The sequence below is a fragment of the Phodopus roborovskii genome, unplaced genomic scaffold (assembly GCF_943737965.1).
Source record: "Phodopus roborovskii unplaced genomic scaffold, PHOROB, whole genome shotgun sequence".
In the NCBI taxonomy this organism is placed as follows: Eukaryota; Metazoa; Chordata; class Mammalia; order Rodentia; family Cricetidae; genus Phodopus; species Phodopus roborovskii.
In genome coordinates this window covers 15,464-42,707 of record NW_026125499.1, presented here as the reverse complement: position 1 = coordinate 42,707, position 27,244 = coordinate 15,464, and the positions used below count along the sequence as shown (strand labels likewise).

Below are 27,244 nucleotides of genomic sequence, written 5' to 3'. Positions count from 1 at the left end.
CCCTGCACTCTCCAAATCTTTAGCAGCAGAGTCACCACCTTGTGGACAGATCAGTGTTCCACATCCCAACCAGTTCCGCATCAGCTGACAATAAAGGCTCAAATAAAAAATTAACAATGAGGACTCCTGGCCGTAGGTAGAATGTTGTAGCAGAAGACCCTCGAATGCTTTCCTGTAAGTTTTCATTCTGTCCTTGAAATGTGGCTCTAGTGACTAAGGAACTGGATCTTTATTTAAAATTAATTATGTCAGACATGCTGGCACATGCCTGTGATGCCAGCACCCTGGAGAATGAGATAGGACTACCCAAGTGTGAGGCCTGGCCGGGTTATGTAGTGAGTCCCAAGCGAGCTAAAGCTACAGAGCAAGACAAAAAAGGCCTGGCATTGGCTCAGCAGTTCTTTCAACAATGATTCAGCTCAAAGGGCCATAGACAAAAAGATACACAGATAGATGGATGGATGGATGGATGGAAGGAAGGAAGGAAGGAAGGAAGGAAGGAAGGAAGGAAGAGAAGAAAGATGTTGAGCTTACTGGAAAACACAAACTTAGAGGCTGAATTCCTAACAATTAAGATCCAGTAACAGGGGCCAGCAAAATGGCTCAGTGAGTAAGGTGCTTGCCTTACAAACCTGAGGGCCTTAGTTCAATCACCCGAACCCAAAGAAGTAAAAAGAGAGAACCAACCCCATCAAGTTGCCCTCTAGCTTTCACACTCACGCGTGGCAACCTCCCTCCACAAACACACATCATACACACAGTAATTAATTAGTTAATTACTCATCAGTTAATTAGGATGTAGTGGTGCATACCTATAATCTCAGCTCTCCAGAGATGGATGAAAGAGAGTCAGGAATGCAAGGTCATCCTCCGCTACTTAGTGAGTTAAAAAGCAGCCTGTGTTGCATGAGACAAAAAGTCCAATAATAACATGGGTACTTTGATCTTTATGGCACATATAGTTTCCAATGCATTTTCCTCCATGTCTCAGAGAAAGAAAATATCTTCAGCCCCCACAGGTGTGAGCCTTGCACATGCCTGCCTGGCTGCTGGCTTCCCACCACATTGCACAGTCATTGTAATCATGCTTCAGTTCATGAACACACCAAGTAAATTCGTACAGATTCATGCTGGCGTGGACTGCTTTCCCACTGCAGAGCCTTACTCGGGGTGCTCAAAGTCCCGGGTGAGCCATACTAGGAAGTGCAGACCCCAAGGGGAGTGACCAATGTCCTCATGTCACCTGGCCTTCCCATAGTGGGATTGATCACATCAGCAAAAGCAGTATTTTCTGGTTTACACATTAAGAACTCAAGGGAAAAGGTTCCAGTGTGCTCTTCTGTTGCTGTAATGAAACAATGTGACCTAAAGCAACCTGGGGGAGAGAGTTTATTTTGTCTTACACATCCGGGTCACCCTTCAATAATGAGAGAAGTCAGGTGGAACCCAAGGTAGGAGCGGAAGCAGAGACCACGGAGGAATGCTGCTTACTGGTTGTCTCTGCCTCAAGCTCAGCTAGCTTCCCTTTACAGCTCAGGCCCTTCTGCCCAGGGATGGTGCCACCCACAGTGGATGAGCCCTCCCACATCAACCATCAGTCAAGACAATCTCTTGCAGACATGGCCACGGGCAAATCTGATGAAGGCAGTTCTTCAGGTGAGATTCCCTCTTCCCAGATGACTCTTGGTTGTGTGAAATTGACAATAAAACCTACCCATGACAAAATCTTTCTAGACATATTCTCTCTTTTGTTTTAAGTTAGCATCCAGAGAATGTGTTTCATTGTGGGATGTTCATACAGAAATTAATGGCATCTTCCAGAATGTGGTAAGTTGGAAATAAATTACAATTAGTAGTATTTGGCTGGGTGTGGTATAATCCCAGTTCTTGGGAAGCTAAGGCAGGAGGATCATGACTTCAAGGGCTAGAACTTTACATTACATTTTATAATGTGCTGCATAAGAACAATACCTTGACAAGAGTAAAAACACACAGATAGTATGTTGTAACAAAAGTAACCTTAAATTTGTATCCATATAAAAAATTACTAGTTGTTTTTAGTTTGAAAGTAGAGTCGATAATTTACCCTTTATCCTGTCATTCCTACACCCCACCCCCAGATAGGAGACAAAGACTAGGGGAAAGAAAAGGAAAGGGAGAAAGAAAGCCCCTAATCTAGTTTCCTCCCTGACCATGACCAATAACAACTTGCAACTAAGCCCCCTAAATGTTGACAAAGCAACTATAACCCAGTGAACAACCAAAAACCACCCACCCCACCTCTTGGGAATGTGGGAGTCATGTTCTTAAAATTGCTTCCTGCTGTCTGGGTGCTGTGAAATATTACTTTAACTATGTAAAGACGTGTTACTGTTAAGAGTGGTTTTTCCCTGCCGGTCTCATCTTACCGGAGAGAGAGCCCAGCGTACCACCCTGTAGGTCTTCCATCTTGAATCTCCTCCCTACTACTTCCTCTCTCCTCCTAGTCTTCTAGTACCACCTATCTTGCTTTCCTATTGGCCAACAGTGCTTAATTCATTAACCAATATGAGAAACATATTTACAGAATGACATCTCCCATCATCTCTTTTCTGTCTAAATAAAAAGAAGGGTTTTAACCTTAGCATAGCAAAATATATCACACAACAGTTATCAAACAAGAATGACAACAATATTTAGTTCATTAACATTTAGTAAAATTTAAAGAAAATATTCTATCATCTATCCTATCTTTGTGAGTCTAAAGTCCTATATAGTTTATCTTTAATCCTAACTAAGAAAAACTATAACCTTAACTATCTGTCTTCAACTCTTTCAAAGACCACAGAAGGATAATATATAAACTCTAGAAAAGACAGAGATAACTCCCTGCCTGGTCAGTCATCTGAAATTCTTCTCTAATGTTTCATCTTCAGCCTATAGGCCATAGTGTGTCTGGCAGACTCCTCAGCAAAGCAGAAAACTTTAAACTGTCCACCTGCATTGGCAGCTTGTCAGTCATTTTTCTCTTTGTCCTGCAGACTGTCTGGCAGATTCTTTCATGAAGCAGGAACCCTGTAGCAATGTCCATCTTGTATCAGCAGTCACTTTCCTGTGGGTCCTGCATGTCCAGTTTATACAGCACAAAGTCAAACAGTCCAAACAAGAGCAGTGTCTTGCCCAAATGGCTAGTCTTGCAAACTCCATAACGTATTTCTTCGATGCCCATCTTCCTTTCTGATGCAGGTGGTGTTGTCAGGAACAGTTATGTCTCACTGTCAAGAAAAACACTAAACCATTTTAAATGCCATATTCTGTAGGTCTTTGAAAGGTTTAAAGAATGTCTATTATCTCAAATACATCTCCATATATCTAGAAAACCTAACTAACCTAACTATCATAGGTAACTATATATAATCTGTGCTAAATGATACATTATATAAACACAATAAACAAGAGGAGAAATACACATACACGTATCACAAAATTGACCTTAAATTGTATTAATAAATGAAAATCCATTTTAAAACAAAATATTTATATCTATACCATAATCCCATTTTTACCTTTAAAGAGATTGGTTGTGGTCATTAATCATTTAGAATCAATCCCACTTAAATGAAAACAAACATTTATAAACAATATTTGGGAATTTGGGCATCATTCTTTCCAAACTGCTTCCTGCTGGTAGGAGGCGCTGTCATGGGGATCCTAAGAAGACATAGAAATCCTGGCTGGAGTCTGCAAGGCTGCCTTTTCCCAGCTGTTTTGAATGTAGGATCACCTGGGACTGTTTCAGGGGGTCTGGCTTGATCAAACCATGTTAGTCTGGAAGGAATCCATACCTTTTTATTTTCTGTGGAAACAAAAATAGAAATCCTTTTCCCCAGTAACCTGTCCTTGGACTTAAATTTTGAAGTCAAAGCATTTTTAAAATATATAAATTGGATTAATCCAGCAGCATTTCTTTTAACAGTTGTTGCTATTTCCTCAGCAGTCAAACGACACAAAGACAATATAATACCGTACAGATTCTCTCTGTGCTATCCATCTTTACATGGCTTTTTTTATTACTCTATTTCTTCTACTTCTATTTTTTTTTTTCATATTTTGAGACAGGTTTCTCTGCGTAACTTTTATGTGTCCTGGAATTAACTCTGTATACCAGGTTTCCTTTAAATCTCAGAGATTTGCTTGCCTCAGTCTCCCGAGTGCTGGACTTAAAGGCGTGTGCCGCCACACCCATGGTACATTTGTTTATCTTGCAGAATATCACTTTACCTTCGTGAAGGTGTGATACATTTGTTTACGCTGCATTTATTTAATGATGCAAAAATGTGCTCCTGTTTTACTGTGCCAGCCAGCCATGGAGTGGGACACACAGAAGGAATGAAAGGTAAAAGGCCTGAGGCAAACCATGGATGAAGAGAAACAGGTGGAAACGAGTTATAAGAGCTAAGTGGGACGAGGATAAGATAAGGTCAAGAATTCATAGCTAATAAGAAGTCTCCGTGTCACCATGTGGGGCCTGGTGGTCTGAGAAAGCTCGCTACATCTGGGGGCGATGGCATTTTTAGGGGGTCTTGAGAACCTAGGGATAATGGTCAAGTCCTGGGAGAGCTAGCTGTATCATTTGTTGTGCAGTCTCTGTGGGATGGGAAAAGCGCAGGGCTTACCTGAAGTGCTGGCTGGGGTAGCTTGTGACGCTGGACCACCTTAGCTAGACACCTTGAAGTTTTACTGGATGCAGAGAGGCAACAGAGGCATTCTGAGAGGCTGGGCTACTTGTCTTCATTGGTGTCTGGCCCATTTGTTCTGAAAATACACAAGCTTTTAAAGGTAGTATACATACCTGCATTAACGCAAGCATGGAGTGTGCAGTGTACACAAGTCAGTTAAAGATGATTTTCTTTGTATCTGAGGTAGAGGAATCTGTCAACTTTATAAATGTTTGGACTGCATAACCAAACTGTCTTGAGAACTCTGTATCATCGTCTCAGAGCTGTTCCCATGTAGAGGGGTCAGTTTATACATCTGTCTTGAAGCTTTTCTTGGTGATTGCCAATGGCCAGCTCGCAAACAAAATTGGGATCAATTTGATTAATTGTAGCCAAAGAAGCTAAAATACTTGTGAGTTTACTATTGGATAAGTTTTGCCACTGTGAAAAGACACAAGATGTCTGTATTTCTGCCATTGCAAACACAAAACAACGACCTAAAGCAGGTGTGAATATATGAGTCTTGTGATTGTTTCTTAAGGAGAACAACATGGAAAGTGTCTTTTTATATGTATGTGTACACTGTGTCTGTGTAGTATGTACATGTGTGTACACGTTCCTGTGTGTGAGTGTAGGTGCATATGTGCCATGGCATGACTGGGGAGGTCAGACAACATCAGGTACTCATCCTTGTCTTCCACTGCTTGAGGCAAAGTTTCTTGTTCACTGATGCATACTCTAGCTGTACCATGAGCTCTCCAGTGTCTGGCTCCCTTCTATCATAAAGTCCTGGAATTATAGAGTCAGCTTTACATGGGCTCCAGTGATCCAAATGAGTCCTCATAATCGCCCTCAAGTGCTTTATCTTACAGACCCATGTCCTTGATCCCAACTTGGAACTTCTTTATTTGGCTTTTATTTAAGCTCAGATGTGTTAAATATACATTTAAAAATATTCCGTTCATTATCTAACTCAGCTCAACTTTAGTGTGTGTGTGTGTGTGTGTGTGTGTGTGTGTGTGTGTGTGTTGGAAGCCCCTTATGGTGTGAGTGGAAAGGCATTGCCCCCTAGACTACTCTAACAGTTCTTCGAGAGTCAGGTGGCCAAGTTCCACCCACAGAGAAAAGAAACCCCAAGATCAGGCCGCAGAACCCCATCAATCCCAGGCCATCCTAGAAAGATCCACCTCTCCTTCAAGAAACCCATATAAAACCCTCCTCCTGCTCAGCACTTTGCCGCTTCTCCCAAGCAGAAGAAATCACCCTCTTGTGTTTTTCCCAGCACACCTTTTCTGTGAGGCTTGTTGTGTGGTATGACTTTGTGGTATTCCTTGGCTCCCTACTGCTAGGATACTTTTCCCCCTCAAAGATGTAACACATTGTTCATTTGTTTGTGTGTACCTATAAGTTCAAGTGTGTCTTAATGTCCTGATGTTTTTGTTTTGTTGGGGTTTTTTTGTTTTGTTTTGTTTTGTTTTGTTTTTTGAGACAGAGCTTCTCCGTGTAGCTCTGACTGTCCTGGAATTCACTCTGCAGACCAGGCTGGCCTCGAACTCACAGAGATCCATCCACCTGTGTCTACCTCCTAAGTGCTGGGATTAAAGGTGTAATGTTACCACCGTCTGGCTGATGTTTTCCTTTTCTGAAAAAAGAATTGCACACTGAACCTAGAACTACTAGATTTCATGCTAGACTGACTAGCCTGTGAGTTTAAGGATCTGCTTATCCCATGTCCAATTAGTGATTCCCCACTCCGTCCTGCGAGATCAGGCATTTCAGGCCCCCACAGCCGCTGCAACATTTTGTTGCTGTATTGTCTTTTGTTTTGTTTCGAGCCCTAGTTGTCCTAGAATTCACTCTACAGAGTGCTGACTGTTCTGGAATTTGCTCTGTAGACTAGGTGTCCTCACCAGCTTCTGCCTCCAGAGTGCTGCTATTCATGGTGTGTGCCATCGCTACTACTTGGCTGTCACTGAAACTTTTGTGTGAGGATGTAGAGACAGGGTTTCTCTGTGTAGCTTTGGAGCCTCTGGCACTCACTCTGTAGCCCGGGCACAGAGATCTGCCTGCCTCAGCCTCCAGAGAGCTGGGATTAAAGACATGTGCCACTACCACCCGGCCTGACTCCCTGCAATTTTTTGTGTTTGTTGCGAATCTGCATGTCAGGAATTATGTCCATTGGTCATCTCCCTAGCCCTGTTTTGTTTTCTTTACTTGATTTTGTTGTTGTTTTGAGACCGTATCTCTAGCCCAGGCTGGCCTGGAGTTTGTGCTTGTCCAGCTTTGGACTCGTGTGTGCTGTGATTACAGGCTTCCACCATCATGCTCCGTCTTTCCATTATTTTTCTTCCTTTTTGTTTGTTTTGTTGAGATAAGGTCACATTATGTAGCCCTAGCAGTCCTGTAACTCACAACATAGATCCGGTTGGTCTCGAACTCATAGAGATCTACCTGCTTCTGCTTTGACACATTCCCCCAAATTTAAGTGGTTCCTCAGATTTCTCTACCTGTGTGTCTTTGCTCTATTTTATAATAACATGAGCAAACGACCTAGGAGCAGCTGAACCTAAGGTCAACAAAGCAAAACCTGCCTGGCCAGGTTTTACAACTCCTAGCAACCGTTGCCACGACAATTCAGCTGTGCTCGGGCCAAAAGAAAGTGATTCCTTCTGCAATCCTGAAGGCGCCCCGGGCCTCCCAGCCGGCTGCCGGTTCTATCCCGAAATGCAACGGGGCTCACGTTTGCCAAGCAAGCGTCTTGGGTGGTTATAATACTGCCACGCTAGTTTAAAGCTTGTCAATATAGGGTTGAAAAATAAGAAAAGAACGGCCCCAATGATTGAGCTTTAGAAAGTTTGCTCGTAAGTAGAAATGTCATCAGAAGCCCAATTTTCTCCGCACTCTCACAGGCACATTTTCGGGCAGCCCACAGCTGGCAGCGTGGGGTCCTAGGCAGGGCACGTGCAGGAGGAAGTGGCGCTGCCTGTGCGCGCGGCACTCGCGTGTTTCTCAACGTGGAGCTATGGGAGGTCTGGAGAAGAAGAAGGTGAGTGGGCTACTGGGGAGGTAGGGTCTCGGACTTGTCGCTCAGGAGATGGCCGCCGGCGTGGAACTGTTGCGCGCGGCCCCCGGAAGCCGGGGAAGCTGGTGTGCTCCCTGTGAAGACGGGCAGAGCCGCCAAACGACAGGTCCAAAAGAGTGGCCCACGGGACGGAGAGTTCGTCATTAAGACTTGGGACTTTTTCGGTTGAGCCAGACCCGGTCCTAGGTACTGGGGACTGAGAAGTAAACAATCATGTGGGCCCCGCTTTCCCGGAGCCACATTTCCCGTGGGACAAAAATTGTTAGGTGCACTCTAAAGGAAGCTAACGAGGAGCAGTAAGCTGGAGAGTAACATCAGACACTTAGTCCGATTGGTGTTCTCTTCTGACATAGCCTTTCAGGGGAAAGCTGGACTATCCAAACACTTTAAATGGGTGTGGGACATGAACGTGCTCGGGTGGGGCGGTCCTCGGCGTTCCCGGACGAGACTTTATAATCAGCGTGCAGCTGAAGCCTCCGGCCGAGGCTTAAAGAGGGCCAGGCTCCTGCAGAAGTGTTTCATGGTTTATATAGGGTTAGGCATTGCCACGATCTTATGACTATCTTAGGTTGGTCTTTAACCCCTTACTCCAAAGAAAACTTTTCTCTCCGAGCTAAGCAAGTTTACAGAAGCTGAAATTTGCAAGTTTCTGGTTAAGTCGGCTTTGCCTTTAGCAAACAGAACTTGCTGTCTGAGCGGGTATTGGTGAAAAGCAGTTGTATACCTTTTTCAGAAAAAGGGGGAAAGGGTGAGCAGGTTTACAAAAGCAGAAGTCAGTAGTTCAGTTGTAGCCCTGTTGTCTCAGATCAGAGTGAGAGGTTTTTGTTGTTGTCTTTTTGTTTTTTGTTTGCTTTGGTTTTTCGAGACAGGGTTTCTCTGTGTATCCCTAGCTGTCCTGGAACTCACTCTATAGACCAGGCTGGAACTCACAGAGATCCATCTGCCTGCCTCTGCCTCCTGAGTGCTGGGATTAAAGGTGTGTGCCACCACCACCTCGCTGAGGCAGGGTTTCTTATTTCTGTGTAACCCCTGTTTCCTAAGTAAGCTTTTAATCATGATGTCAAAGCTTGCTATGTTCCTTTTCTTCTTCAGACATAATTAGCAAATGAAACTGCAGTGGAAACTAAATGCCAAGGCCAGTAGATAGGAAAGGCTGGTATTGTGCAGGGTTTTGGAACGACATCAACATGGCTATGATACAGTGAATAAACGAGTTGCCATCTGGGTGATGCTAGGGGCCTGCGTGTGTTGTGCAAGGCTTGGGATTATTGTGAGTGGAGGAAACAACTAAAGGAAGTTACTTAATCTGAGCTATTCTGCTTCTGTGTGGACAGTGCATTGCCATGAAGGGGCTTCAGGGTGGAGATGAGAAAGGACATGGGCTCAAATCTTCCCTTTGGCTTGCAAGTTTCTGATACCAATGTGTTGTTATTTTTAATAATTTTTCGAGGCTATAATATGGTTACATTATCTTCCCCTTCCCTTTCTTTCTCTCTGAACCTTCCCATAGACTCCCGCTTGCTCTCTTTTAAATTCACGCCCCCTCTTTTAATTAATTGTTGATACACACACACACACACACCACGTACATGTTATATTTTCAGGCCTGGCCATTGGTATTGGGTAGCCAGTTGATGTGCTCTTCATTGTGGAAGACTGTTTCCCACTCACGGCATTCCTTAGTTGCCTGTAGCTCTTTGTAGGGTTACGGTTTCCTCTGTTCACATTAGCAAGTCTGTTGTTGTCCTTGTTCAGCTCATATTTGGGAATTTTGGTGAAACTTACAGGCATAGCATCTGACATTCATAGGTGATACAATCTCAACCAATGGCCTAATCCTCTAGCTCTTACAATTTTTCCATTCCTTCTTCCACAGTGATCCCTGAGCCTTAGGTATGTGAGTTGTTTTGTAGATGTACTCATTGGAATTGCACTCTACAACTCTGCAGTTTGATTGGTTGTGGATCTCTGTAATGGTCTCTGTTGCAATGATGATTCTGTGGTGTAAGAATAAATATTTAGATTGTCGTTAGGGGGTTATGCTGGTTTAGTAAAGTTGCAGTTGTTGGTTCTCCTCCAGGTTCGCTGACTTTACTAGCCTTGAGTAGTTGGCTAGGTTTCCAATACCAGACATGATCTCCCTATTTTTAGAGGATCTTAAGTCCAATTAGAAAACTGTTGGTTACTGCCATGGTATTCATACCACTATTGCATCTTTCAGGTTATTGTGCCATGCTGGTTTTTGTTATGGTTCATAGATATCATAGTGGAGTAGGATTATTGGTTGCTTCCTTTCTTTGGAAGCTTGGATGACTCCTGGAACCATGAGAGTAGTCCTCGGGGAGTAGGGTTTCAGCTCAGTGGCCCCTGATTCCGGCATCTGAAGTGGGTGGGTTTTCACCAGTGGGGACTTATTTCCATCTCAGGTGAGTAACCAAGGACAACATGTTTCAGGAATCTCTTAACAGTGCTGACCAACAACTCCAAAAAAGGCCTCTCATGCCTGGGGTTGGGGTTTTTGTTAGGTGGTTTTTGACTCTTGGAGGGAGCATTGTCAGAATTTCATTTAAGTGATATATGTATATTTATATATAGGCTTAATCTGTATTATTGTTTTGTTTGTAAACAGATAATTAATAGACATCCTTACTATTATTTTACCTTCCTCACTCCTGTACCTATCTCCCTGTTCCCTAATTAGAACCTCTTCCCTATTTGTCCCATTTACCTTTACCTGATCACTTGTCACCTGATATTCTCTTTCTGGTGTGGTTTACCACACTTAGTATGTTTATTTTTAAGCTCCATCCATTTCCCAGGCTAGACCCTGAAGAAGGGTCCCAATTTGTTTTTAACAGAACATTCTTAAACATCCAGTAAGTGCTAGTCATTTGGAGCTATAAACTACAAAAAGAGAAACCTGACTCTGGATGTGAAGGAGGCAGATAGATCTCCATGAGTTTGAGGCTAGCCTGTTGTACATTGCAAGTCCTAGGCCAGCCAGGCCTACATAGTGAGACCTTGCCTCAAAATAAAAAGGGAAACCTGCCCTTGAGTTGCAGGTAGAGATTTCCCAGCAAGCTGTTCTACTCTTCATATTGGGTTCCAGAACCATTTTGACATTTGAGGCCAAATTATTTGTTGTGGGAAGAGCATGTCTTATGCATTGTAAGGTGTTCAGCAAAGTGTTGTACTGTCCAACACACACACACCCTAATCCAAACAGATCACCATGTGAACCAGGTTCAGTGTTTATAGTTTTGGTTGTGAGCCTAGCCTTTAACGGCTGAGCCATCATCTCCAGCCCCAGGTTCAGTGTTTAAAATGGCAGTGCAGGGTAACAAGAGATACATGTGACTGAGGGAAATGGAAAACATTTGTTTTTCAGCATTAGTGGTGAGACAGGGTCTCACTGTACCACAGGTGGCCTGAAACTCATGTCCCTCCCATTTTTACTCCCTGAGTACTGCAATTGTAGGTGTTTACCATCATGGCTGACTCAGTGGGAACTACTTTTCTTTCTTTTACATTTCCTTATTTGTGTGTAAGTGTGTATGTGCCTCCAAGAAGCACAGTGCACATGTGGAAGTCAGAGGACAGCTTGCAGGAGTCCGCTCTCTCCTTCCACTGCGTGGTCGTCAGGATTGGTGGCCAGTGCTTTTATCTGCCGAGCCATCTCACTGGCCTCAGTGGAACACACTTGTCATGACAAGTATGAAGCTCATCCTTGGCTCCCCCAAGACTTAGCATAGTCCAATTCCCAGTAGTCCTTGGATGTCTGTAGAAAAAGATGAATAACCTGTTTCCTGGCTGTGGGGTTGTTTATAACATAGGTAGTTCAGGGGGTTCTGACCTGGGTTCTGGACCTGGGTTTAGAAGTCCCTCCAGTCTCACTACAGAGGAAGATCTTATTTGGAGTGGACACAGGTGGTTAGTGTTTCAGGCTGGTGGGAATAGGATGCTGCTTCTCTTCTAGCAATGATGTGTATGAGAGCATCATCTTAACACCACAGGCTTGCAGATGATTGGACAAGACAGCTTGCTTTTTGGAGGCAAGTAGAAACAAGGCCTGTTGTGTTCCTAACCCTCATTAGCATCTAGCTTAATACTTTGCACATAGTTGCTGTCTGGTGAATGAGAGGGGTGACAGGCTTCAGGGCAACAGTGCAGCTTAGGACAATCATTTTATTAGTTAGAGTAATATCACCCCGAGGGAGGATATCTTAAATGGTACCCCACCACCCCACCCCCGAGGAACAGACTCTAAGTCTGCAGTAGTAGCATTTTATGCAGCTGTGGGAAGGAAAGTATGAATGGTTGCTTGTGGGTCCATAAGAAAAGGCTAGTAGTGATGAGGAGTTTAAAAAGGGACAAATAAGATCATGAACACAGGATTGGTTAAGCATGTAGGTTCTGGACTTGGGCATGGGTTTGGAGACTCAACCCAAGCTTTTAAGCTGTGTGGCTTGAATGGGCTGTTGCACTGAGCTTGATTCTTATAGTAAAAATGGGTATTCCGATGACACTTATGCCACAGGCTTGTGGAGACTGAAATAAATTGTGGGATCACTAACTATATTAAGCAGGATGTAGAGCTGTGCTAAGTGCTTCAAGACCCCAGCATCATGTGGATGAATGTCTGCAAGACAGCGCAGAGCTCCTTTGGGCCGTTCATCTCACACCTTCAGCAGTCCCCATCCCAGAAATATATCTCTGCCACTTACCCAGTTAGCTATCTCTGGAACTCACTTTTCCCAGAGTTGGATGTCACTCCCTGCAGTCATCACTAACAGAATTGTTTTTTTCCTCCCTAAGTATGAACGAGGCTCTGCCACCAATTACATCACCCGAAACAAAGCCCGGAAGAAGCTGCAGCTGAGCCTGCCTGATTTCAGGTGAGGTTGGAGAGGAACAGAATAGGTTGTCTGGGAGTCTGGGTAATGAAATAAATGCACAGTGGAGGAGACGCAGCCACCTCCCAGGCTTATTTGAGTATCCTAGCTGTCCTGTAATGTTCCTCCTCTTCCTCACCTCTCTGATAGTGAGCTGTGCTTTGCCAGGTGTGGTCTGCGGACTGGTGGCTGCCTGCCTGTTTGCGCTGTACCACCTCCCTCCCGACAGAAGGCTTCCTGAGCCCTACAGCTGGTGACTCTCTTTGTGGAGTCAAGTCATGCAATCTGTGGGTCCTTCCATCAGGCTAATGCTGACCTCTGTGACCACCCCTTTCTATGTGTGTCAAGTTGTGTGTGGGGTGTGGTGGTTATAGGCTTTTGTTGCTTTTTGGAAGAGAATTGTTTTGATTGTTTGCTTGGGTTTTTGTTTTCTGCAGAGCTGGACATTGAACCAAAGACCTCACACATGCTACTCAAGCACTCTGCCTCTGAGCTGTGTCCCCAAGCCTGTTTTTTTCTACTTGTTTGTTTGAGACCAACAAACGCCCATAGTCCAGGCTAGCCTCAAACTTATGCTCTTCCTGCCTCAGCCCCAGGGTGCCAGGAGAACAAGTGTGCATCACTGTTCTTGGCTGTCCCTCTTAGAGCGCTCAGCCCTGCCTTCTGTATGTCTGAGTTTCCTGTTGAGGTGTCTGCCAGCCTTTGTCAGTACCCTGTCTGCCGTCCACTGACGTACCTGTGACAGTCTGCTTGCTCTGTGTGTTAGGAACTTGTCACCATCATACTCACTCACTGCTGGTGTCCAAGCTCAGATTCCCATGATTCCTGACCATGCTTGCTTTCTGCTCCCACTGTGGCCAGTGCTTTGCCTCTTTGCGGATTTAATAAGTGGCTTATCTTCCAGGCGTCTGTGTATCCTGAAAGGCATTTATCCTCATGAGCCCAAGCATAAGAAGAAGGTGAACAAGGGTTCCACAGCAGCCCGAACATTTTACCTTATCAAAGACATTAAATTCCTCCTCCATGAGCCCATTGTCAACAAGTTCCGAGAGTATAAGGTGAGTGAGACCTAGGTTCTTGTGTTTGTAGCTTTGTGACTCATTGACTGACAGGTTGCTGATCCATTCAGAGGGGCTAGTCCTGTAGAGAGTGGGAGGTCATTCTACCCTAAAAGGATGTCTCCAGGGCTCAGTGAGATTGCTTGCCTAAAAGTCATTTGCACAGGACCTGCATATAATTGTTAACCAATTCTGCCCACTGCAGCACCCTCCCCCCCCAAATGGTGCCTTCTGTGCTTCCAGGGCACCTAGGCTTCAGTTCCATAATAGAGAAACATTAATGCTCAAATGCCACCGGGACAGCAGAAACCTGTTTCCACCATGTGCAGAGTGGTCAGTAGACTAAGTGAAATTGAACCTCTGCCTCTGGCCTTCCTGACTGGAAACAGGGTTTTAAGGAGTGGGCGCCACCTGGTGGCCAGCGGAGACTGGGCAGCAGCTGTACCGGTTTTGCAGCTACATCAATGCTAGAAGTGGGCAAGCAGTGGGAAATAGTTCAAGACCTGCTGTTCATATCCCACATACTGTTTGGGCTCCCGAGGAGCCCTGGGGCTGGGTTGGAACATCTGTTGGTTTGGAAAATGTGGCCTTATAGTTTTATCTCAGTTGTCTTTTTCTGGGTAGCTTGTTTTCCATAGGGGTTAACAACTAGTTTTGGGTGCTGCCAATAGGAGGAGTTGGTGGTAAGAGCTAGCTCTTCTGGCCGTGATCTGTCTCAATGTAAAACAGGGCTGATGTGTCTTCTCTTCCTAAGTAGACATAGGGTATCAGCATGTTCATGCATTATCAGAGGGGCCTGGGCTACCTTTGCTCATTGTCATGGGTCTGAAGCGCCATGGAATTTGGCAATCTTGGGCTGAGGGGCCCGATGGCACAGGCAGATAGCTGTGACATTGAGAAAGCCCCTGTCCTATGTATTCGTTCTCTGTGGAGGAGATGCTCAGAAGCTCTTGCCACGGTATCGTTGTTCCCTCCTTCCAGGTGTTTGTTCGGAAGCTCCGCAAAGCCTATGGCAAAAAGCGAGTGGAATTCTGTGGAGCGCCTCAAGGACAATAAACCCAGCTACAAACTTGACCACATTGTCAAGGAGCGGTGAGTCGTGCCCTCAGTGCAGCCGTTGCTGCCGAGTGTTATTCTAGTGCTGGGATGAAATGGGGACAAGACCAAGACTGACAGAGTGCATCCCTTTTAAAAGAGTTAGGTCCAAAACCACGCTGGTGAGTCAGGCATGATTATAAGTTGCACTGGGTACAGTAAAGGTTGTAAGGCAGTGTGCAGAGAAATGGGGTTGATTACCCACAGAGACCTCTGGAAAATGACCTGTTTGAGCCAGCCAGGAATGCACATTATGAGGACAGACAGCAGCAAGTTCAAAGGCCCCACGGTAGGAGAGCCAAAGCCACTCCCACACTACAGACTTGGAAGGCATGGTAAGATGCTTCTAGTCTTGACTATTCCTCACTCAACCTTGTAAAAAAAAGTCCCTCCCTGTCACTGGCTAATCAGTGAGTCTTGCCTCTTTAGAGGAATTTGGCACATGCCCGAAGACTCTTGTAGTTCCCATAATTTGGATGGAATGTGTTTGGTATCTACTGGATAGAAGCCAGTGTTGCTGCTAATATTCTTCAGTGTTCATAATAGTTCCCACAATGCAGAGCGCTTTGGCCTGGAAGTGATCAAGTGTAGAACCCCTAGGCTAGCGTCTCCATTCTAGAGAATGATGGCTTAGGCACACTGACTTCCAAAATGATGATGGGGCATAGCGTCCTTCCTGGGATATGGAAGGGCCTTGGCCTGGGGAACAACAGTTGGTATCATGAGCTGGATGGCTGGAGGACAAGGATAACTCTGAGCAAGGCACGTCACTAATAAGCATTTTGGTAGCTCCTGTTCTGTCTGTGGTACAAAGATGGGGGGAAAAAAACCAAAACAAAAGGAACAACCAAGTGCCTGGGTTCATTGATGAAGCAAATAGGGTAAACCAAGTAGTCTACAAGAGGTGTGTGCTTGTCTTACAAAGAAAATTAGGAAACGGAGGCACCAGGGAGGCTGAGGGAGGCTCCTGCCTCTACCTCAGGAACCTAGACAGCGTCCCATCACCTGCTAGGCCTTCCCTTCATCTTAGCCTGGTTCTGAAGGCCTGGCAGGCCTCAACTCAATTGTAATAAACAGTGCTATCTGGGACCTTGACCATTTGTAGTCCTGAGTCCTTCAGAGCCTTTATAACATGGCAGATCATCATCATGCTTTTTTGGGTTTTTTGCTTGTTTTTGTTTTTCAAGACAGGGTTTTTCTTTATAGGCCTGGCTGTCCTAGAACTCATTCTGCAGACCAGGTTAGCCTCAAGAAACTTACCTGCCTCTGCCTCCCAAGTGCTGAGGCTAAAGGCATGCACCGTCACTGCCAGGTCCTCTTCTTCTTTTCTTTTTTTGTTGAGACAGGGTTTCTCTGTAGCCCTGACTGTCCTGGAACTTGCTCTGTAGACTAACTAGACAGGCTTTGAACTCACTGAGATCCGCCTGCCTCTGCTTCCTAAGTGCCATCACCACTCCTGGCAAACCCTTGCCTTCAAATGAAGCTTCCTAGAATGTCAGGTGTCTAGCAACTCCAGAGCAGCCTGGCTTGAGAAGGGGATCTGGAAGCCGTGTAGATTCATCAGTGCTTAGGGTGTGTTTAGAGTCACAAGAGGTATGTGGATGGGTGACTTGGTTTGGTTGATTTTAGTTTGATTCTCAAGGTCTTGCTCTGTAGATGACCTGGAACTTTGTTCAGCAGTGTCATTTTCTAGATAAAGCTGGAGCTAAGTGAGGCCTAGTGACCCAGTTAGGGTCACAGCTCAGAATGGGACTGGAGTCCAGGTATTAAGACTTGTGGCTCAGTGTCTCCTCTCCTTCCCACACTTCTGTCCCTCTGTTTGGAGACTATCAAAGCAGTGGTGACTCTTGCCCAAGTGACACTTTGTCTGCTTCTTCATTCACCGTGGGGTTCCTGGAAATATGTCCTTACTCTAACTGGACATGGTCCCAATGCCGTCATTTTCCATTAGTTCTGTCAGTTACACAGATCTGGATGGTGAGAAATAGGAAGATGAGACCACTCAGGTGAGGACAAGACTTACTCAGACCTGTAGCCAAGCCCAGGGCCAGGTGCTGCTGGGGTTGCAACCCCACTCCTGACCCACTAGGCCAGTGGAACCATTTTTCCCATTTCCATCGTGGGCCTTTGAAGACTCCACTTTCCAAGAGAGTCAGAGCCACCAGCTTGGTGTCTCGTTCACAAAAAGGTGACAAGTGGTCGAGGCTTCTGTGCTTGAGTCTTGGGGACATTCTTGTCCTTCAGTGGCTATAGGATTGTTTCCAGTTCAGCTCTGGGGGAAGTTGTTGTATACCACCAGGTCAGGAAGTAGCTGTGGCAGGGCCTGGCTTGGGTGTCAGGGCCTCTGGGGTAGCTACCAGGGTGAGGCAAAGCGGTTAGAGACCCTTGAAGTGCAACAGAATGGGCTCACAAGTGCTGCCCTCCACCTTACAGGTACCCCACATTTATCGATGCTCTGAGGGATCTCGATGATGCCCTGTCAATGTGCTTCCTCTTCTCCACCTTCCCACGGACAGGCAAGTGCCATGTGCAGACCATTCAGCTATGTCGCCGGCTCACTGTGGAGTTCATGCACTACGTCATTGCTGCCCGAGCCCTGCGCAAGGTGAGCTGAGGCTCTCCTGGGGGTCGCTGAACCTCCCCAGCCCCTCCTGGTTTTCATGCTGTTGTGTCACCTGCCCCTCCAGGTCTTCCTGTCCATCAAAGGCATTTACTATCAGGCTGAGGTGCTGGGGCAGCCCATCGTATGGATTGCACCCTATGCTTTCTCCCACGATGTAAGTGTGCCTTTTCGGGGGGCCTTGCGTTGGTTCCCAGAAGGGTTTGTGTGGGGGAGGGGTGCTGTCTTTGCAGTCTAGCCCTTGCTGGGCTCCTGATTGTTGGCTGCTGTGCAGGGGTGGGGATGGGGGACAGGGTAGGGCGTGTGCTTTATAGCCCAATCAATAGTGCTAGATCAGTCACAGAAGTCTCAACGTCTGGTTGTATGTACACTCAGACCCTTAGGTTAATCCTAGCTAAGCTTGCTCCACTCCCGTACTTCCGCTAGAGTGATGGTTCTCAATCTTCCTAATATATAATATAAATAGCTAGTGTGCAGATGGCCTTAGGCGGCCACAGGTTGAAAACCACTGTGCCAGGTAATCTTGGACATGTTCCTTCGCCTTTCTGCCTCAGTTAACACGTTCCCGTCTTGTCAGCCTTTGTGGGCTGAGGGCAGCTCTGGGGGCTGTATATACCCAGTGTTTTGTACACTTCCACCTGCATCAAGTGGCAGGGCCCCGCCCTCCTCTCAGACCCCTCCATCGTTTTGACAAAACTGCTTCGCTCCTGTGTTCCTCTTGCCCAGCTTCCCCACAGCCTGGAACACGGGGTGACTCGGGGAAGGGAGCACAAGAGAGACACTTAGCAGATGGCCTGACTTACTTGGCTTCTCTTTAAGTGCTTAGGGTTCTTGCTAGGGCTGTGCTAAGAGGAGTCTGGTTTTGCTTTCCATGGAAGCCTTGTTAGCTGTTAGTCCCCCAGAAGGTCATTCCTAGCCAGGCTTGCACTCTGCATTGTCTGTCTGTGGGCTGTACTTGATCTCCCTCCCTGCTTGTTTGTTAAGTAGGAATTGGTTCTTTCCATAAAGAACAGCTGTCACAGAGCTAAGGTTCTGTGCTCACCAGGCTACAGGGGGTGCCTGAGGCTGGAACTTGCCATGTCTGTGGACAAGAGGTGGCCTTGGAGCTCAGCAGTCCCTTTTCTAGTCCTTGAGTCGGGCTGGGGGAGCCAGCATGGCCTTTCCTTCTCTGCTCCTCCTTCCTGCCTAACTTCTTTGGCCCTTTCTCTCTTTCCTTCCCTCTGATGTCGAACCCCCATGCTTCTCAGACTACTCTTTGTGTGTCCTTGGGGTGCTGAATAGGGCCCTGTGAGGGCCAGCCTTCACACAGCTGGCCCTGGGGGAGGGGCATGGGCTGCCCATGCCTCCTTCCTCTCAGCTTGCTGCCAACTGCTTCCTCTCAGCTTGGGGTAGCTGTAACAAGGACGGTCGTGTGCCCCTCCCCTGGGGAGCCAGTGCTGAGCACACAACCCCAAGTGGGACTTGGGGTAATAGCAGTGGTCAAGGCAGAGCACCTACCTTGTTCAGTGCCATGGAAAATGAAGTCTATGCTCAAGTGCCAACCAGGAAAATCCTGGTAGCATAGGTTGGAGAACTAGCTAGCTCAGAGTTGTGGGTGCTCCCAGCTGTGGGAGGCTGTTGTGATCATTATCAGTTTTGCCATTTCTTAGAACTGTTTCCCAGTGGTTATCAGGGCTTGGTGGGGCTCTTGGGTAGATCGCTCTGACTGTAGAGGATGGGCCCATTCCAGAGTTGAGACACTTTGGTCCAGTGTATAGATTAGCTCCTTATGGTAATGGTAGAGGTAAGCCATGCACTTCTCTCCCTCCTGGATGGCAGCTTGGAAAGGTGATCTACCTCTGCTGGGTCTGAGACGGAAATGCTAAACTCAGAGCCTCATTTCACACTCCCCAGGGTGTGGATAGACTGAGTCCTGTTCATGTCTAGCCACACCTGACTTTCCACGGCACCTCCGTCAGTAGATGTCATCCCCTCTTCTGGGCCACGGACCCTGAGCTATACACATAGGCCTTGTGCGGGGCTCCGGGAAGGCTGCCTTAGTGCTCACAGTGGCCCTGAAGCAGATCTTAGGCACATGCTGGGATGGGTGGTGGATAAGGTGTGTGTTCTGTCTAGGTCTCACTGATAATTGAGGGAGGAGTAGGAGAGCCAGGGCCAGGGAGGAGGCTGGGTTGGCTGCAATGGAGCACTCTGGACTAGTTCCCTTTGACTCTCTCCTGACTCCCCTTTACCACGTGGGAACCTGGCACTGATCTCCATGGACCCAGAGCCCAACGTTGGCCCCTCTATCCAGAGCCTCTGTTGTACTTGAGATGCCTGTGAGTTAGTGTGCATAACACTGCTGTGTCCCCTTATACCCCCAGCATCCAACAGATGTGGACTACAGGGTCATGGCCACCTTCACTGAGTTCTATACCACTCTCCTGGGCTTTGTGAACTTCCGCCTGTACCAGTCACTCAACCTTCACTACCCACCCAAGGTAGAGCCCTAGCACCGCCTCACTAGCTTGGATCTAGCCCTTCTATCCCCACATTGAGGCAAGGGGCTGGAGTTGTCCTCTTCCTTCTTCCTAGCTTGACGGTTCTGCCCAGGCAGAGACAAAGATCAGTGAGGACACGTATGCTTTGGAGTCTGAGAGCTCAATGGAGGTAAGAGGGACCTTGGGGGTATTGGCCCTATATCATTCTGTCCCGTGAATAGTAGCTGATCTGGCTAAGTGGATGGCTTTATGACTTACCCTTAGAGCCCAGACCCAGATGTGGCCTGGAGCTGTTTTTTGCTCCCCACCCTATCCCATATCCAGATGAGGTTCCCTGCCTGCAAGCAGGCCACCTTGCAGCTCTGCTTCCCGCCTACAGAAACTAGCAGCGCTCAGTGCCAGTCTGGCCCGGGTGGTGGTGCCTACTATAGAGGAGGCTGAGGCCGATGAGTTTCCTACTGATGGGGTGAGTGAGCGCTGTGCTGCCTCCCAGGGATGCACGGGATGGGATAGGGTGGGGCGGGCCATCACCTAGAGTCTGGGGGATCTAGAAGGAAGCTGCCAGTCCCTTTCTCCTGGTGAAGCATGGTGGCCCTCCTCCGCAGGAGGTGACAGCACAGGAGGAAGGTCGCAGGAAAGAGCTGGAGGCTCAGGAAAAACAAAAGAAACTCTTCGAAGGCCTGAAATTCTTCCTGAACCGAGAGGTGCCCCGTGAACCATTGGCCTTCATCATCAGGTACGGGGCCTTTAGCCAACCATGGTTCTGGCTGTCAGTCTCCGTCTTAGCCCAGAGTCCTGGTGACATCATGAGGGTGCCTCCGCTCTCACAAAGCAGTGTGTGCAAGCGTTCAGGCTCTTAGCTCCAGAGCACTTAGCTGAGAGGCGAGCTGCTGTTCCGTCCCTAGCTGAGTCCTCACTGAACCAGGACTGCATGTGTCATCCTCTGGGCTCTGGGGTGGGTAAGGCACTTCCTTGAAGGGTGTGTTTGTGAGTAGGAGGTCCAGAGAAGCTTCCGGGGCAGGTAGTTCATGCTAAAAGGCTTACATATTTTCCCTGCGCCTGTAGGAGTTTTGGTGGGGATGTGTCCTGGGACAAGTCTTTGTGTATTGGAGCCACCTATGATATCACAGACTCCTGCATCACCCACCAGATTGTTGACCGGCCTGGACAGCAAACCCCCATCATTGGCAGGTAGACTCGCAAAGCCCGTGTGTGCCCTCTTCTGGTGGGGGGGTGGCCCTAGGCCCTGGTGATTCGGTGGTACCTCTGGTTATTCCCTTGTGACCTGTCTTTGCTGGCCACTCTGCTCCAGGTACTATGTACAGCCCCAGTGGGTGTTTGACTGTGTGAATGCCCGGCTCCTCCTCCCTGTGGCAGAGTACTTCCCTGGGGTGCAGCTGCCCCCACACCTTTCACCCTTCGTATCTGAGAAGGAAGGAGATTACATTCCCCCTGAGAAGCTGAAGCTACTGGCCCTGCAGCGGGGAGAAAATCCAGGTGAGCTGGCAAGGGTAGATAGCAGTATGGACAAGGTCTTCTGGTGGTCTGGTGGCCCTGGCTCCAGTGCCCAAGCTGGCCATTTCCCTTGGCTGTAGAGTTGGCAGGCTCCAGAAGAGGACAGCTGGAGTAGAAAGCCCTCGGCCCTTCAAGTGTTTGCACTGGTAGTCTGGTGTTGACATTTGGAGTAGCTAGCTGAGCAGAATTACCCAGTGTTGTCAGCGTTTGCATGGATAGCAAGGGTGTTTCCTTTGAAGACAGCTCAGCTGGGGCTGTAAGAGCTGTTGGGGGCCATTGGGGGAGCATCCTTCTGCCCTTGGAGTACAGAAGTCACCCGCTATCTGTAGGAGACTTGGAAGAGGAAGAGGAGGATGAAGATGAGGGTGAGGATGATGAAGATGATGACCACGAAGGTGATGGCGAAGTTGCTGGGGAAAACGAAGAGGAGGAAGATGTGGAAGCTGATTCCGAGGAAGGAGGAGGAAGCTCACCTGTCGGCCTTGGAGCAGCGGAGGCTGGAAGGGAAGGTAGGGAAGCACCGGACAAAGCCCTGTCTGGGAAGGAGCCCAGCTCCCCACAGGCCAAGTGCACATGCAGCTGTGTTGTTTCCGCAGAAGCCCCAGGTGGTGGCCGGCACTGTGAAACTGGAAGACAAGCAACGCCTGGCCCAGGAGGAAGAAAGTGAGGCCAAGCGCCTGGCCATCATGATGATGAAAAAGCGGGAGAAGTACCTTTACCAAAAGATCATGTTTGGCAAGCGGCGCAAAATCCGAGAGGTAAGTTCCTGCTCTCTGACAAGGCCTCCACACATCTACACAGAAGAGCTCAGGCCTGTGGCTGTCTTCTGGACAGACCCCGGCCCATTTGGAGTTTTGTTGGTTTGGTTTGGGTTTACACTACTGGGAATAGAAATCAAGGCCTCACTTGTGCTAGAGAGTTCCGACCACTAAGCAGCATAACTAGTCGTCCCCCCCCCCCCATATCTGCCCAGAGTTGTCCTAGGGATGGGATAGCCCAACAGACTTGGGAAGTTCTTCAGCTCTACATGCTTGTTCAGTGTGTGTGGGCTGGGGGGTTTCACTTGAAGTGGCTGGCAGCCTTGGCTGGGGGGGTAGGGGAGGGGAACCAGATCATCTTAAATAGTGGTAGCATGGTCTTTCCATGACATTGTACAGTGTGACCTGTTCCTGCTGGTGGTCATGCTCAGGAAACAGAGCAAACCCTGCCCACCTCTGAATGGTTCTAAGGACCATTACTCCAGGGAAGTCTCTTTCTTGTGCCCTCTCTGCCTGCTCCGAGTAAAGGTTTGAATGGTATTCATCTTTTCCTCAGAGGAGCTGGTGGAAGAGTCAGCCTAGATTCTCTAAGCTGGAGATCTGTATATGTGCAATAGTGGGGTTGTTCTTCCGCCCTGAGGTACAAGTTGGGGGTCTTTGGTTATTTGCTTGTTAGCTTTTCTAGAAGCTCTGCTAGTAACGGGTAGCCACAGTAAGGGTAGAGATCCCTCCCTGCTCACTCCCTATCCTATCCTGAGTTCCTCCTTTCTTCTCACAGGCCAACAAGCTGGCAGAGAAAAGGAAAGCCCATGATGACGCTGTGAGGTCTGAGAAAAAAGCCAAGAGGACAAGGCCTGTATGAGCACCAGCTCTCTCACTGGGAATTGGACACCGCAGAAGCAAGCTAGTGAACCAGCCCAGCTCCCTCAATCTTTTGGTGGTGTGTGGCCAGCTCTAGCCTCCCATGAAGTTCATGTCTGGACAAAGAAGCCTCTACCCCGCCCAGTTCTTACTCCAGGAGTCTGACCAACATCTTCATTTTGCTTGGCTTTCTATAGCTTCCTACACAGCTGTGTCCATATTTCTCAGGATACTGTCTTGAACTAAGGGTGGGGAGCTCTTATTAATAAATGCCTGGACTTTTGCAGTCTGTGTTCAGAAGCCTCTCTGGCGTTGGAAAGTGGTCTGTCACCTGGGCAAACCCAGATGGACCCAGGCACATGGAGAACTGTGGGTCCAGGGATGCTAGGAAAGACATGGGTTCTGGGCTTCACATCAAGTGATTCTCTAAACCTACTTCCTCAAGTTAGGATCTGACATTCTGGAACCTTCCTACAAGCAGTGTGCTGAAGGTTCACTTGTCCAGGTATGGTCTATAAACATCTGGTGGCTTCTTTCACTTCCTGCTGGAGTTCATCAGAAGGTGAAAGATGTTCTAGGGTTTCTGTTGTTACGGTAAAACACCAAGATCAAAAGCAAGCTTGGGAGAAAAGGGTTTATTTGGCTTACACTTCCATATTGAAGAAAGTCAGGACAGGAACCTGGAGGCAGGAGCTGATGCAGAGGCCTTGGAGGGGTGCTGCTTACTGGTTTGTTCTTACAGCTTGCCCAGCCCACCTTAGAAAACCCAAATCCACCAGCCCCCCAAGGATGGCACCACCCACCATGGGCTGGGCCCTCTTCCATTTATCACTAATTGAGAAAATGCCTTAAAACTTGATCTTATAGTGACAATTTCTCAACTGAGGTTCCTACCTGTCTGGTGACTTAAGTTGACACACAACATCAGCCAGTATAACAGACCCCTTGTCAACTTGACATACAAACACCATTATTAAGCCACAACCCCAAGATGAAAAACAAAAACCATAAATAAAAGTCCCACAGTCTTTACAAATTAAAACACGTTGAAATTTCAGTCCCTTTAAAATAGCCAATCTCTTAAAACAAAGTCTCTCAATTGTGGGCTCCAATAAAATACTTTCTTACTTCAAGAGGGGAAAAAAAAAAAAATTCAGGGCACAATCAAAGCAAAACCAAATTGCAGCCATCCAGTGTCTGGGATCCACTCATGATCTTGGCTCCTCCAGAGGGCTTGGCTCACTCCTCCAGCCCCGTCCTCTGCAGCATACTGCTCTAGGCTCTGGCTGGCTCCACTCCGCTGCCGCTAGTGGTAGTCATCCCCAAACTGCTTTTCACCAAAAGCCTCCCACAGGCTCTCTTCCTGGTGTCAAGCCTCAGTTTCTTTGCCTGACCCCTTCAGTCCTGGGCCTTCAACTGCTAGTGAGGCTTCACCTTCCCCAATGGCCTCTCATAGTACCAAGCCTCAGCTGCTCTCCATGACCCTTTCCTTCATGCCTTCAAAACCAGTGCCACCTGGGGGACTTACAGATGACCAAGTCCAGCTGCCAACGTGAGATACAAGTGTGGCCACCTCTGGAACACTTCTGGAAGATTTCGCCCATGATGTTTTCCTCTTTTTTTTTTTTTTTTTTTTTTTTTTTTTTTGGTGTGTGGTGTGTGTGTGTGTGTGTGTGTGTGTGTGTGTGTGTGTGTGCTGATTTTTTTCAAGGCAAGGTCTCTCTGAGACCAGGCTGTCCCTTTCTTCTAACCATGTGGCTGAAGCTGCCAAGTAATGCTGCTTGGGGCTGGAACATGGCCCCTTGTTCAATTACATCTTTACCAGCTTTGCTTTTGATGGTTTCCTTTCCTGCCTAAGCTTGTCTGTCCTGAAGCTGGATCTGTAGACCAGGCTGTCCTCAGACTCAGATCTGCCAGCCTCTGCCTTCCAAGTGCATCACCACACCTGCTTTAAGCTTTCCAGCAATTCCTTCTCACCAGTTGGAAACTTAGCTGGATGGGATCTTGCCCTGAGGTCACCACTGCCTTTATTCCATTTCTTATCTATTTACTCCTTGAACACAGAATTTAGCTCCGTTCTACTTCCTGATGCCCCTTTTCTCCTCAGTCTGTACATTTTGTATTTCACCTTGCTCAGCTTGTTACTTTTCTCTTTATAAGCGTAGGCACTAGTAACCACACAACAAGAGTATTCACCAGGTTGTTTTGAGATTTTTCTCTGCCAACGGAATTAATCCAAATCTCTCCCACTTTAGCCTCAGGCAGACTTTTCAGATAAGGGCAAAAAGCAGCCACTTTATCAAAAATTACACAAGAGTGGCCTCTATGCCGCATACTAATATTCTTTCCCCTTGAAACCTATTGATCAGGCACCCACAGTTCAAATCACACTCAACACATGCTCTTACAAGGATGGCCCTTTAAGCAACACTTAAAGGGCTCAACTACAGGGGCTGGAGAGATGGTTCAGTGTTTAAGAACACTGACTGCTCATTAAGAGGACCCAGGTTTAATTCTCAGTACCCACGTGGTAGCTCACAACCATCAATAGCTCCAGTTAGTCCTAGGAAACCTGACACCATCACCCAGACATTCATGCAGTCAAAAGACCAATACACATAGGGTAAAAATAAATACATTTAAAGTACTGAATGAAATGAAGAGCTCAGCTGCTTTCTAACCCACAGTCCCAAGGTCCATATTTCTTCAAAGCACGGCAAGGCCTGTTCGGCTGGAACCTCAAGTTCACTCCAGAAAGCCTCATTTTTCTCTCTCCAAACCCCACCCTCTCAAACCCCACTCTCTCAGAGACTTTCCAAGAAAGAAATGGGCTAAAAAAGCTCAGTTTCATATTCTTGGTGACTCCTCTCCTGAAGTTGCCAGCAGCCTAAGTCCCCACCTAAAGTGCTCAGCTTTTGACCATACTTGGGCACAAATCCATCTTGTGGCGAACACATCATCACCGCCCCTGCCTACAGGCTATATAAGCTCCCTGCTTTAGTTTTGGCGTGTGACTTCTTCCTTGATCTCTAGAGGTGGAAGGCTCACCTGGGAATTGCTTTGCCCAAATAAATATATTCTTTTACTTTTCGATTCATCTTGATCTGGCTTACTTTGTCAGAGGAGAAACCCATCATCCAGACAGAGAAAACCTATTAAAGCCTATTGTAGCTTCACCCCAGTCCCTAGAACCAACTTCTGTCTTGGGGTTTCTATTACTGTGAAGAAACACCATAACCACAGCAACTCTTATAAAGGAAAACATTTAACTGGGTGGCTTACAGTTCAGAGGTTTAGTCCATTATCACCCTAGTGGCATGCAGACAGACATGGTACTGGAGAAGGAGCCACATCTTGACCCTGCAGGCAGCAGGAAGTGGTCTGCCTCACTGTGTGTGACTTGAGCATATTTGATACCTCAAAGCCCACCTCCACAGTGACCCACTTCCTCCAAAAAGGCCACACCTCCTAATGGCTCCCTTTGGGGACCTTTTTTTCCCAAACCACCAGAATCTTTAAATTTCCCTCTAAAACTTCACAAGGCAGGCCATCCACACTGCTCTCAACATTTTTATTGTTGTTTTGAGACAGGGTTTCTCTATGAAACAGTCCTGGATTGTCCTGGAACTCACTCTGTTGACCAGGTTGGCCTTGAACTCACTGAGACCCACCTGCCTCTGCCTCCCAAGTGCTGGGATTAAAGGTATGTACCACCACCTGGCTTGTTCTTAACATTTTTATCTTTGAAGCTCCTCAAAAACTTCCCATTGAGCTCTCAACACTCAATGGGGTTTCTAGTCCAAAGTTCCAAAGTCATACCACAGTCCTCCCTAAAAACGTGATCAGGTCTTTCATAGCAATACTCTGTCTTGGCACCAACTTGTTTTAGGGTTTCTATTGCTGCGATGAAACACCATGACCAAAAAGCAAGTTGGGAGCCAAGCAGTGGTGGCGCACGCCTTTAATCCCTGCACTCGGGAGGCAGAGGCAGGCAGATCTCTGTGAGTTTGAGACTACAAGATCTAGTTCTAGGACAGCCTCCAAAGCCACAGAGAAACTCTGTCTTGAAAAACCTAAAAAAGAAAAAAAAAAAAAAAAAAAAAAAGTTGGGAGAAAAGGGTTTATTTGACTTACATCTCCATATTGCTGTTCATTATTGAAGGAGGTCAGGACAGGAACCTGGAGG

At 47.2% G+C, this 27,244-nt stretch overlaps 1 protein-coding gene across 1 annotated transcript; it reads left to right on the top strand.

The window, feature by feature from the left end:
• The first annotated feature begins 7,645 nt into the window (after positions 1 to 7,645).
• LOC127215884 (pescadillo homolog) lies at positions 7,646 to 23,344 on the top strand. Its single transcript, XM_051176355.1, is given in 17 exon segments — positions 7,646 to 7,743; positions 12,595 to 12,674; positions 13,576 to 13,729; positions 14,711 to 14,743; positions 14,745 to 14,821; positions 17,258 to 17,429; positions 17,512 to 17,601; positions 19,808 to 19,924; positions 20,019 to 20,093; positions 20,304 to 20,390; positions 20,530 to 20,660; positions 20,990 to 21,115; positions 21,237 to 21,421; positions 21,769 to 21,893; positions 21,895 to 21,948; positions 22,036 to 22,197; positions 22,976 to 23,344. Coding segments are annotated over 17 exon segments (1,776 nt in total). The 5' UTR covers positions 7,646 to 7,719; the 3' UTR covers positions 23,060 to 23,344.
• The last annotated feature ends 3,900 nt before the right edge of the window (positions 23,345 to 27,244 follow it).